A 14,082-nucleotide genomic window follows, 5' to 3' on the forward strand; every position below is an offset into this window, starting at 1 on the left:
TCCATTAATTAATCTGCTGCACTTTCCTTTTCAATTTTATTCTTAATTTTCATTTGGAGGTTTAGAACTCTCACAAATTGCTATCATGAAAGGGCTGGATGTCACTGGGGTTATGATACTAGCTCCCTGCCATTAAAGAACAGATTAAATGTGCTCTTTTAAAGCATATTTGTTAAAATATTGTATGTTTGATTCTCTATGGTCCAAATTTGATAGAAAGGTACATTTTTTTTCAGCTTTACTTATTTTAAAATTGGTCTCAGTGATCTCAAAGTGTCAGTGGTGCCCCTTCATACTATGTCACCTATAAACCATGTGGGGCTCAACATCACAAGCACTGCCTCTGTTCACAGCACCATCCCTGATCCTGTCCCTCTGTGACACTGGTGTCAGAGGGCCATGGCAAAATGCAAATGCCTTAAATGCCTCCTTCACTTTCTACTTGGCTTAGCAGGTGGTGTCACGTGAAGCTGCAGAGACCCTCACGACTGAGGGAGAAGTCAGGGGATAGCAACAGGAATACCAATTTGGTCATTGAGTTCATTCCAGGTCTAGTCTATTCCAAGAAGAGAAGGGAGTTGAACTGGAACCACAACAACCTACCTTCCATAAAAGACCCTTAAACCCAGAGCCAACTCTGTAAAGTGTATTAGTGAGCATCTTAACAAGAATAAACCATTTTAATCAAACAGGCCAGCAAAGGAATTTCTGTTCCAAAGTTGCACCCATTAGAACAATGCTAGCAAAGAGAACAAAGATTGACTCAGCAGAGAGAGTAGACCATCTTCTCAGGTCTGGATCAGATGTGCAGCACTCTGATGGGCCGGTGTGGGGAAGCTGGTGTCACTGCAGTAGTATGGTTAAATTGAGAAGACTTTGGATTGGAGGGCTGTCACTTCACAAATAAATCATTTAAAAAATAGACCATCAAAAGTTTTTGACCAGAAGCGTTTTGAATCTTACATTGCTGTAGATGTAAGTACAATTCTGCTTTTATGATTATTCACAAAGACAATGGTCAACTATCTAAATAATTAACAATTTTTTTTTGGTTTGGTTTCTTTTTGCTCATTATTACATGCACTTTTTTTTGTTTCCAAAACTTCTACTTCTTCAGATACAAAAGAATACTAATTGAAAAAGGATGCTCCTATACTGTCCCATACATCGTGTTGAAAACTTGAGCAGGATTTTGCTCTCATATCAGACTCCTGTTGTGCCCTGTCAGTAACTGTAAGATTTTTTATGCTTATTCACTATCAATACAATGGAGCAAGATCAGAATTTGCAACACTAAACATACCGTATAACTTGTGGTTTTTGTTCTAAAAGAAATGTCAGAATGTGCTCTTCTTTTATATGATATGTGAACACAGATACTATGACATTAGTTTTTATTGGATTACTTCAGAAGACTGAATGAACTGGTTCAGTGCCTGTGACACTGCCCTCCAGTGACTGACCCAAAAAAGGATAAGACACTTACTACTGCTACCACCACCAGATATGGGAGATCTCTAACACTGTAGCCCAAGTTGTAGAACTTTGTATTTCTGGAGTCTAAGGTCCTTGTTCTACCTCAATATCACATGTGTATGGTTTAGCTGACAACCAGTATGTCTGCATATGGATTCATTGCAACTTCATGCTGTCTGAATGAAACATGGACTTATTTCATCTCAGTAGACTGCTCAAAAGCTGCTTGCCTGCTGTTTCCTTTTCTCAGGTGCCCAGGAATGTGAGTCACCTTGTTGCCCCCCGATTCAACGAGCGAGCGAGTGAGATTTGTTTGTGCTTAACTGGATGTCAGCTCCCTGACACACCAGTCTATTAGCCATCCATACAATCTCCACAGGGCTCTGCCAGCCTTTACTTTGCCTTGCAAATAACAGTAGGTATGCTCCAAGCTCTGAGCCCCTCTGAAAGCGTCCCCCTGGAGTATCTAGCCATCACGAACCCTCGCAGAAATTACTAGGTTTGTTGTTCCCGAGGGAACAATATACACACAATTTGACTGGTACAATTCAAGATCAAGTCCTTTATAACAATCACCACACTGAGATACAGTTATAGTGAAAGCTATCATGAAGTTTATTATCAAAGATAAAGTTTTAAGAGAAACAGAAATGGTTCCTTTCATAGGCTAAAATCCTTGTCTAAAGTAAAGTAGTTTTTCCACTAAAGCAACCATCAGCCAACATGGCTGGGATCCGATTTTCATGAATGCAAAAAGCACTGTCCTTTTTTGCTTCCTCAGGGAAAGATCAAATGGTGTCCTTTTTGCCTTTTACTTATATCCCCAAAGTTCATTATCTTTGCACCCCAGAGACAAGACAGCCACCTGTTTAGTCTCTGGTATCTTCCCATCTCCCTGTTTATTCCATGTGCAGATTTGGCTTTTGTTGTGTTGGCTTACAATGTTAAATTACATAGCCAACAGAGACAGATGAATCAACAACCCTTGATCCAAATCTGTTAGTGAACTCTGACTTGGACACAGATTTCAGCACCCATACACAACTCTTGAAATGTCATCTGTACATACATCTCCCATCAGTTATGAGACTCAATATGACACAAGCTTTTTTTGGATATCTTACATGATATTCTTTATGGATAAATACTATACAAACACTATGCTAGGTGTAGTGACTGTCAGGAGTTGCTGACACAGAGTAGAGAACTCTTTGTCAGCTGGCACCAATGGGCCTCTGTGGCACACGTACACCAGTAGCAGCCCCATTCATGTCATCAGGACAAGTCACACCCATAAAGCAAGCAGAATATGGCCCTACCTAATCGATGATTAACCTCTTGAATTAATTGAGTTTAGTGATTTACAGTACTAGGAGCTTACTAGAAAAAAATCATCCTTTCTCTGATGAAATTGAATGTCACCCCATCTAAATGCTCTTTATCTCAATTTGAATTAATTTGCATTCATTTGGTATATCAGTGGTCTCCCAGGATTTGTAATGCTAACCATGTAATGCTGTTAAATGCTTTTATCCTGATGTGCAGAAACCCAGGTCTCAGAGGCAGTTGGTATATTCCAGGGATAATAAATCAACCAAATTATGGACCAAAAGTTGCAGTCCTCATTCAGGCAAAACTCACCCTGAAGGAGCAGGCTCTGTATTACTTTGTACTGATAAGGAGAACATTCTATTTAAAACCAGTAAGTTACAAATTAATATTCTCAGAAAAGCACCCCTTGAATCTGTCTGCTAAAAGCATTAAGACTAACATTTTTGATCCCATCAATGTTCTGTCCTTTTTTATTAAATAGAAGTACTGAGGGAGTTTGAATAATAACTGCCCAAAGATTCGGGATGATGAATAATGAACTTAGTCAGCCTCTGGCTAAGCACAAAATTTATTGTTTAGAAAAAGATGCTATGGAAGCAGCACTTACATTACCAACTTGTTTTTGCCATACAAGTTCTCCACAATGTAGCAGTTTATTTATTTTCTAAATTTCAACTAAAATAAATCTTACAACCTGATTTCATGTTAGAAATGAAAAATGAAGATGTTCTCGAATGTCTTTTTTACATTCTTAACGGAAGGCCTAAATCTGCTATCCTTCCTTATTGAGTGGAATCCTGGCTCTACTAAAGTCCATGAGTTTTTTTGCCATTGACGTCAGTAGAGGGATCTCATCCACTGCCTTCTTTGGTAGTTTTGCCTGATGTAGGCTTGGAAGACATTAAAAAAATGTAAGTGCATCAGATAGATACTCTGTAACACTATACTAACAGCTTGTAGGCTATATTTCTTTGATCTTTAAAGATTATATATATAGGGGTCTACCAAATTCATGGCTGTGAAAATTGCATCATGGACTGTGAAATCTGGTCTCTGGCTGCCCAGCTCTGAAGACAAAGTGGACAGTGGCAGCTGCTGACTGGGCGCCCAGCTCTGAAGGCAGCACCACCACTGCCAGCAGAAGCAGAGAAGTAAGGGTGGCAATACCACAACCCCTTAATAGACTTGCGACCCCCTTTTGAGAAATGCTGTAGAGAAACCACAAATTTTTCACAGGTTGGTCACAGCATAAATACCAAATTTTGCAGATGTGTAACATGATTTAAATAGATCCCTACACATATGTATTGCAAAAGCTAATTTGTCCTGTGCATTTTGAGTACACACAGGGCCAGATTTGATCTGTAACACTGGTGTAAATCTGGAGTTAACTCTGTTTATGTCAGGGGATTGACACTAGTGACGATGCAACCTGGAGCCATTATGATGAAAAGTGCAAAGTTCCATTAATTTTTCAGTGAAACTGTGGACTGGGTTATTATCCTTGGTATATAAAAATCATTGCTTATGCTTAGCGCACAGTGGCACTGCAGTAGCCCAGGAGTTGTGTCACTGTCCCATGATATTAGAAGTAATGTTCAAAAAACGCCCACAGCAGTTGGATTTGATGTATCATGTCAAAGATTCAATTAACCTAGTTTTGGGTTCTGAAGGTTCTTCTGACTTATTATGGTAGGCAATTGGAAGAAACAAAACCCTCTGAAAGCTGTATAGTACACAGTACCTATTCATAATGGACACTGACAGCACACACCATCAGGATTACTGAATTTTATGAAAGAGCATAATTTGCTGCAAGGCTTTGGCCATTAAAACTAACGCAGAAACTGTGGAGGTATGTTGCCCTTTGTGAATATGATCAGGAGAAGCGAAGTCATTTCCCTTTTCAAGGAAGTAGCACTCTCAAAGGAAAGATGTTTTAGTAAAAATCCCCAACACATTCAGAAGCAATAAAGCTGTAAACCCTCCTCCCAACATACATACGTTTTAAGATTGTCAGGTATTAGTGCCATTTTCCTTCTGAATATTTATCATTACATTTAGTTTTAAGAAACTATATTATAACCAGTGCTGCCTCCATGTTTTTCAGCTAACGCTCCCCTGTACTACTCTCAAAATATTGGGCCAACTCCAAGTTGCTGCTTCTAGGAACGTGTATTTGAGGAAAGAGCTGGCCAAGTGAGATAGAACTGCTGCACTTTTCTCTAGGAATAAGGTGACCATACGTTCCATTTTGGCCGGGGCAGTCCCTTTTTTAAGCCCTGTCCCAGCTGTCCTGACTTATTTTGGCAAAACTATGCATTTGTCCCATTTGCTCTTGCCAACTGAGGAACATGCAGGGAGGGGGCTGGGTGAGCAGCAATGCCAGCCCTGCATGGGAGGCAGGGCTTGGGCTAGTCAGGTCAGAATCCAAGTACTGAAGATGCCGTGGTAGAGTACAGTCATGTCTCATAGAATGAAAAAAATCCAGAATTTGGCCCAATAGATTTAACTGTATTTAAGATTCATACTTTTCTAATAAAATTTTTTCACTCAATCCTCTGGTTACTGTTTCACTTTTCAAATTGCGGTCTGAAACTCTTCTTATTTCCTACATTAGTCTAATTTAATTCTCATCTCAGTAATAATAAAGATGTGATTAAAGTTGGAAACATTACAAATCTTGGTAATTTCATTTTTTTCCCACAAAGCTTTTAATTGATGTCAAAGTCCTCTGCAGGTACATGTTCTGTGACCAAAATATAAAGTCAAGGGCAATTGTTATGAGATGTATTGCATTCCTATCTCCTGCAAATCATGTTATATGATCAGATACTACGCTGATGAATGTAGTCTAAGAATTGGACTAGAACATTCCATCACTTTATGCTTCAACTATTTACCCTTTTCTTGCCCCCTTCTTCTACTTCTTCCTGTGAGAAGTTTTTTGCCATCCTCACCAGAATATTATTGAGCTCATCTAAGGAACTCAGTTAAAATCCAGAGGTGGGCAAACTACAGCCCGCGGGCCACATCTGGCCCATGAGACTGTCCTGCCTGGCCCTTGAGCTCCTGGCGGGGGAGGCTAACCCCTGGCTCCTCCCCCGCAGCCTCGGCTGGCCATGCCGCCAGCGCTCTGGGCGGCGGGGCTATGAGAGCCGCCAGGAGTAGTGTATTAAAATGCTTCTCATAGGAATGTGCTGTTTACGGAGCGCCAGGACAGGCAACTGTAAGTAGCACATTCCTATGGGGAACAATTTAATACACTACACCTGGGTAGGGAAGCCTATACCCCCCAAAACTGCCTGGCCCCCGCCCCGATCAGCATCCTCCCATTTCCTTCCCCCTACTGCCCGCCTCAGAATCCCCGACCCATCTAACCACCCACTCCTTGTCCCATGACTGCCCCCTCCTGGTCCCCCCCCAGCTGTCTCCCCAGGACCCCATCCCCTATACAATCCCCCCTGCTCCCTGTCCCAACTGCCCCGACCCCTATTCACACTCCCACCCCCACTCCTGATAGGCCCCCCGGGACTCCCACGCCTATCCAATCCCCCGTTCCCTGACCAACCCCGGGACACTCTGCCCTTATCCAACCCCCCTGCTCTCCACCCCCTTACCATGCTGCTCAGAGCACCAGGACTGGCAGCTGTAAGTAGTACACCGGAAGTAGCACATTCCTACCAGGAGCAACTTAGATCATGTTTTCACCCCTCTAACCCTCCATATAGTTTCGGAACCCCGATGTGGCCCTCAGGCCAAAAAGTTTGCCCACCCTGACTTAATCAGTAGATTATCGAAGCTCGTTAACATTAGCATGCCCACAAAGTACTTTCAGATGAAATAACTGTCCATGAACAATGTTCTGGTCATTAATTAAATGCTAGTATTAATTTAGGCAGCATCTAGCATCACCTCTTTTCTTTTCACTCCTTCTTTTCTTCCCCCCTGTAAAGGAGAATCCCACTCACTTCCATTTTCTGAAAGCAGGAGTGTCCCTTTTCCACCATCTTAGAACAGTGATGATGTATAGGCTGTTCCAGGCTCCAGAACCTCAGTTACTGTTTCCACCACATGGGCTTCCAAAGTTCTGCTTTTTGTATCGATGTATCTACTGCAAACCCATGAAAGACTGAATGGATTTAAGGGCATGAGTACTGTGATATGGACTCACCAGCCTGAGTTTAGCACAATGAGGTAGTGACTCAAAGTTATCACCACATGGCGGTATATAGGAAATGAGCTGGTGTTTCAATCCAATGGCCAGCTGAGAAGTTTTCATTACAAATCCATCACGATGATTGGCAACCTCATCAGAGAAGCCAGAGTCTTAATATGCAGTGAGACTGAACAACCCTTTCGCTCTCTGGTAGTCCCTCCAAAAGAGGATTCACGTAGATAGTCTGAGGAAGCTTGCACAAATTATTGCCTTTGCTGTACCTGTTCTGATGACAGAAGCTTGTTGACTCCATCGGGGTAAATATAGCACCTGTCATGAGCACTAGATTCATTTATTTTTAAATATATAAACTAAAGCAAGCAATAAAACCATAGCCAGTCCCCATGAACTCTCAGAAGCACTCTGCCAGATTCTGCCAGGTAAGAGAGTGTGTGTTTATTTACCAGTTTAACACATTAGGAAGAGTCCATTAAATATTTGCATTTTAGCATACAACAAATATTTGAATGAGTATATTTGCTGCTGACCTGTGCAGAGTGGAGCACAGAATTGTTCCAAAGGAAGAAATTCTGGAATAAGATTCACATCTAAGTGTTTAGGTATAGTAAATACTCCAATTTCTACTCTAATGTTAAAACACTAAAGCTGACTGAGCAAGAGTTATATAGAATCCTTCATTGTTTGAATGAAACATCAAGAGCTGCATCTCCAATACTGCATGTACATGGTTGCAGAGGACTGCATGGTCACTAAAGAACTTTAAAAACCTCATTTATTTCCTGCTAATCAAAAACACCTAAAAAATCAATTGCAAGGAACTGAACATCCTCAACACCTGCTGAAGTCAATCGACCTACCACCATTTTTGCCGCTGCCACCTGGTTATTTCTTTTTTAGGATTCAGTCTTGTAGCTACAACTGTCTTCTCTTTGTAAAGAGATATCCAGACATGGTGCAGCAGCATCCTTAATGAAGTACTTTAAGTGAATATTGTACATCTGCTTCCTCAGGCAAATCTTTCTAGAAATAAAACACATCTGTAGGAAATGTAGCTCTTGAAATATCAACTCAGTGTGTTTCTTTTGCAAGCAGAGGACACTCCAACAATATCCCTTTCTCAGAAAATGAAACAAACAGATTTTGCTGTTTCACTATCCAGCCCTTCTGGTCCCCCAGATAATAATAATAGCTAACTCTTTAATCTGACATTAGCACAATGCAGTATTGAATGAACTATTTAAAAAATCATATATCCTTCAGGTCAGGTTCACTTTATCTCCAAAAAACAAGATTACATTTACAGCTAGATGTATTACTGATCGATATGAATGAAATCTGAAACAGATTAATGCATCAACAAAGTATGAGCCATGGGTACTGGCATTTAGCAGGCAACTCCTTATTTATGTTATGGGCTGTTTTTCTTTATATTGGTAAGATTATTTTCCTCTTTTTAAAAATCCAACTCCATTTGACCATTAGTGAAGCCTATTGAGATTCATCACACTAGGGCTTTAAGATAAATGAATACGTTGTTCAAATGTAAAAAGATTAACCTATTTTGTTTGTAAATATTTGCCTCAAAAATTCCATAACTGTAAGCATATTAAATATAAATTCCCTACTCTTTGACAGAAATTTAAACATATAAATGGAAATATTGCATAATGATGTAAACAAATTATATCAGTTACAAACACCACTGAATTAAGCAGTAACAGTTTAAAAAAATAGAGGATTTACAATATTTAGGGGTGTTGTCTAAACCCCTAGTATAGCTGCACTGCTCTGATGTAAAGCAAGGCTTGCACAGTCAAACCTTATCCCAGTTTCAAACCAATCTCAGTGTTTGAAGTTGACCTTTCCTCCATATAACCATTTTTCAGTAAAGATGAAATTTCAATAACCATTCTCTTTTTTTTTAAAGAGATGACATTTTTGTTAATGAAATTTTTTTCAAACCATTTTTTAGTGAAAAAAAATTGTTTGTTTCAAACAGTCCTTTTTTTGTGTGGGGGGGAAGGGGACCTTTTCATTCAAAAAAAGTCAACCAGCTCTATTTGGTATTTGTCAACAGAAATCTAAGAGCCTGATCCAGAACCCATTGCAGTCAATGCATGTTGGTTCAGGCCCTACTTATATCACAGAATCATAGGACTGGAAGGGACCTTCAGAGGTCATCTAGTCCAGTCTTCTGCACTCCTGGCAGAACTAAGTATTATCTATGCCACACAATACATTATTAGTTTTTATTTTATTAATATTGCACATTTGAGAATGCAATTTTTTTTCCATTCCGCTGTTTCTGCAAGGATATTGTAGAAACGGATACACCCAAAACGTAACCTACCTTCAACATTCCAAATTGTTTAATGGTCCTTCTGACTTTGCATAATGTAGCAACTTCCCCAAACTGAAGTTATCAGCAAAGTGAAACACACCTGGCACGAGATTCCTTTTTGATATAGATTTAATATACAGTTATATGTTGCACCATCATTCCTTTGCCCTGCTTGTTGTAAACAGGCAGGAGATAGCAAGATTCTTGGATGTTCTGAGTGCTTCATAAAGCAGGCAAACAGCCATGAATTGTGACTGAAGGAGGAACACACAATCTATGTAGCAATTCAGTACTGTCTATGTATAAAGGCATTAAAACTCATACACAGCTGTAGAAACATTATTTCAAAATCTTTTTATTCAACTGTTATTCAGCAATATACAATACAGTTTATAAACAAATGTCTTACCTTGCTTCCAATCTTTATTTAAAAATAAATATTATTGACAGTGAATATTAATTATGGTAAGATGTGCCTTTTTTAATCAAAATGTCTCAAAAAGAAATAATTTAATTAAAAAACAGAAAAAGGAAATCCAAAAAACCTAAACACAATAATCTACTAAAAATATTGCCCTTCTTTAGAAGGGCTTTGACTCAACATCTTTACATTTTATCATAAAGATAACTGCTCAACAGTTCGTGCAAAACGAATAGTCAGAAGGAAGGTTTAGAAAAGAAAAAATATTACATTAAAATAGAGAAATCATAGGTGCCATGCACAGAGCATGGCTTTACACCATATAATCTGGAAAGTAGATGCATTATTTTAGGTGGTTTATTTTGTGTAACATCCCCAAAAATATGTTCCCCCCTCCCCATGTACCATTTATCATGCTTCTTTCAGTCTCTCTCTGTCCATCTTTAAAACTACAGTTCTTATCAAGGGTTTGTTTTGTTTTTAAATAGGTTCCTTTTTGTTTGGCTTAGGAATATTGGATAAAATAGTCCATCAGTGGTTTACTAGTAAGTGTACAAGCTTATGCAATATTAACAGGAACATATATAGGAGTGGGTCTGTAGCATAAATAGGTCCTGTACCTAGAAAAGAAAAAGACAAGAGGAGAGGGAGAGATTAATATTCTGTCTTTAAAAACATACATAGCTTCTTAATATAGAACAATATAAAAGGATTTATTTTCATCATTTCAGTCAGAGGCCAGACGCTTAATTTTAATAGTAAGATCACATACTAGAGCTATCTAGCTCAAATGCCTTTATTCCCCAAAGCCTGCCTCTCACATAGGTCATTTCATTATGCATTACTAATGGTATGGCCTAAACTTGGCATCTGGTATAGCAGCAATTGAGACTGCTATAAATATACCTTAATCCATTATACCATTTCCTGACAGATGACAGGTATCAACCACCCATCACTTTAAAAGAAAATGACAAATGCTGTGGCTGTACTCTGCAACATTCCTTGATCAACAAGACATGTACCAGTTTTGTCTGGAATTGAGACAGCAAGACCCTGCATTTTGTTCACCTTCTACACATAAAGAGCAATATCTAGAAAAGTCAGCTGTGGAAGAGACCTTTTAAAGTCATCTAGTCCAAATCCTGGGAAGGGCAACATTGTTTTATTCAGTATTATCTCAAATCCTTTATCCCGATTAGTTTTAAATGCCACAACTGATGGGATTTTCATCCTGACTCTTGGGACTTCTCCACCATCTAGTAGATCTCATAGTTAAGAAGAATTTTCTCACATACAGATAAAATTTCTTTTATCTATTACCTTGTGCTATCTTAAATAATTCTTCTCTCTGTGATGTTTACAAGTACTCAAAAGGTATAATCAGTTATGATCCCAGGAAATTGTCTCTTAGCCAAGTATATTTAATTCTTTTAAATCATTCCCTGCAAGTCAGTTTCTAATTTCTGACTCTTTTTTATTGCTGTTCTCTAAATTCCCCCCACCCGCCCAATTTGTCTTAATCATTCCAGTAACAAAGTGCCCAGGACTCAAAACGGCAGGGATTCTCAAACTGGAGCCTGTGAACCACTTGCTGGTGGCCTGTGGAAAGCTGGCTGGTTGCATGGTGCGGGCTCCCCTCCTGGTTTCCATCTACTCTGTCACATAAAGTATTTTCCTATATTTACTTTTCCATGTAAGACATTGCTTTAGATGCCACAAGGATGTTATACAGATGGCAAGTGATCTGTGACGGTGAATGGGAGGGGAGGTGTTCCTGCAATTAGCACCAAGGCTCTTGCACTAGAGAGAACCCATAGAGAGGCAGATTCTGCTGCCCTTATGTGAAGTAGTGCCTCTTTCCACCAGCGTTCTCACTGATGTGAGCAAGACTGAACCAGAGGCTATCACTGTAAGAGTGTAAGAATCTGGTCCACAGAGAGGATAAAACCCTGGAATGAGTACATAAGGAGTTTTCTCACGAGAGTCACAAAGAGCGTACTGGAGCACTGAATTCAAGGTATTGTCAGCTGAGGTTGCCAACTTTCTGACTGCAGAAAACCAAACACCCCTGTCCCGCCCCCTGCCTCTGCTCACTCCATTCCCCCTCCCTCCGTCACTCACTTGCTCGCTCATTCTCACTGGGCTGGGACAGGGGGTTGGGGTGCAGGAGGGAGTGAAGGCTCTGGCTGAGAGTGTGGGCTCTGGGGTGGGGTCGAGGATGAGAGGTTTGAGGTGTAGGAGGGGACTCTGGGCTGAGAGTGAGGGCCGAAGGGTTCAGAGTGTGGGAGGGGGTTCCGAGCTGGGGCAGGAGTATGGGAAGGGGGATGGGCTCTGGCCTGGGGGTGTGGTCTCCGGGTAGGGCCAGAAATGAGGAGTTCAGGGTGCGAGAGGGGGCTCTGGGCCAGGGCCGAGGGGTTTGAAGTGCAGGAGGGAGCTCAAGGATGGGGCAGGGGGTTGGGGTGCATTAGAGGGTGCAGGATCTGGGAGGGAGTTTGGGTGAGGGAGAGGGTTCAGGGCTGGGGGCTCAAAGCTGGGGCGTGTGAGAAGGAGTTCAGGGTGTGGGCTCCCGCCAGCACTTACCTCAGACAGCTCCCGGAAGCAGCTGGCATGTCTCTCTAGCTCCTAGGCAGTGGGGTGGCCAGGGGGTTCTGTGTGCTGCCCCCATCTTCAGGTGCTGCCCCTGCAGCTCCCATTGTCTGCGGTTCCCAGCTAATGGGAGCTGCAGAGCTGGTGCTCAGGGTGGCACCTGTGCCGCAGACAGGGCAATGCGTGGAGTCCCCCCGGCCACCTCTGTGCCTGGGAGGTGGAGAGACATGCCGGCCACTTCTTGGAGCTGCACGGAGCCGGCAGCTGCAGCCAATTGGACTTTTAGTGGCCCAGTCAGCTGTGCTGACTGGAGCCACCAAAGTCCCTTTTCGACCAAGCATTCTGGTCGAAAACCAGACACCTGGCAACCCTATCGTCAGCAGAGGCACCAAGGAGTATAACTGCCCTGCTACAGGTTGTTATGTTGTAGATCAAAACTGGGTCCTCCCTGCTATTTTATTATATTCCCAACTCATATCTAGTTTGCTGTCCACTATCACCTTTAGGCATTACTGCTTCTTAAGTGTGTCCCTCTGCCTTAATAGCTGCTGGATGCACTAGTAAGTGCTGGAGCTTTTAATATAGAGAGTCTACAAGTTAAATGTTTAACTTTATAACAATGCAGAGAGGTTGCAAATGATTCTTCCCATAGCCAACCCCTTTCCATGAATCATAAAAGGCAAAGAGTTTGCACAGAAATATTTCTAAAAATGTGATAAAATACTTGTTTATTTTCTATTCATTAACTACCGCATTAAAAAGAAACAAATTTACATTGTGCTACAAGACCCAATCCCCTATTAAGGGTAGTGTAGAGGTGCCCTGCTCTAGAACAGTGGTTCCCAAACTTTAACAACCTGTGAACTCCTTTCACCAAACTGTCAAGTATCGCAAACCCCCTCTTAAAAATGAATGTTTCCTAAAAATGAAAAATGATTTTCTCCTTTACCTGAGTATAAATTATAAAAGCAGTGATCTCAGAAATATAAAATTTGTTTTTGTGACATGCTTATTACAGAGTATTTATTATTATTTATCATGATATTATTTTTATTACATTATGAAAACAGCAACACTTGTCCAAGTTCTCACTTTTGTAGCTTGTATCACTTTGAATAAGCCTGTTATAAGACAGGCTCCTATGTTTCGTCAAGGAGTATTTGATGTGAAACAGCATGAAGGTATTTAAGAAGCCAACTCAAAGAGTTCCTCCTACAAAAGCATTCAGGTCTTGAGCAGTCCAGGCAAACAAACAAAGCTTAAACTTATTCTTCATAATAATTTTAAAAACAATACTAGATGCCTATTTCATTTTAAAAACAGCCAAAAATACCCACCCCCCCTTTCCATTTCTTATAAGGAGTCTTGGAGTTTCAATCTCCTCAGTGTGATAGATATGCTGGTTTTGCTCTGCTTAGCTCTTGGAAGTCCAGGGACTCCAGGCTGCTGGCCCCATTCTTCCCAGGGTTCCTAGGGACAGCTCTGGCCGTCATTAGGGAATTTTTGTCCCGAGAACCCCCTGTAACATGTTGCGAACCCCCAGGGGTTCACAACCCCAGTTTGGGAACCACTGCTTTAGAAGAAGCTCCTGGACACACTGTGACTGGGAACTAATACCCACTAGAGCTGCGTGGGGATCATGGTTATTTCTACACCCTTTACAGCTCAGTTCTTCCCAGAGAAGTGAATGTGAAAAATGGCACCTTCTTACTCACCAGATCTGCTTCTTTTGTTAATTCACAA

At 41.0% G+C, this 14,082-nt stretch overlaps 1 protein-coding gene across 3 annotated transcripts in view; it reads right to left on the reverse strand.

Moving 5' to 3' along the window:
* Positions 1-9,748: 9,748 nt before the first annotated feature.
* The window catches only part of VSTM2B (V-set and transmembrane domain containing 2B), a 38,066-nt gene continuing 33,732 nt past the window's right edge, over positions 9,749-14,082 (reverse strand). For all 3 annotated transcript variants that reach the window (XM_050923120.1, XM_050923119.1, XM_050923118.1), the window contains one exon: positions 9,749-10,370. In XM_050923120.1, coding sequence (XP_050779077.1) covers positions 10,282-10,370 — 89 coding nt within the window. In that variant the 3' untranslated portion in view covers positions 9,749-10,281. The remainder of the gene's footprint in view (positions 10,371-14,082) is intronic.

The sequence above is a fragment of the Gopherus flavomarginatus genome, chromosome 14 (genome assembly GCF_025201925.1).
Source record: "Gopherus flavomarginatus isolate rGopFla2 chromosome 14, rGopFla2.mat.asm, whole genome shotgun sequence".
NCBI classification, from domain to species: Eukaryota; Metazoa; Chordata; order Testudines; family Testudinidae; genus Gopherus; species Gopherus flavomarginatus.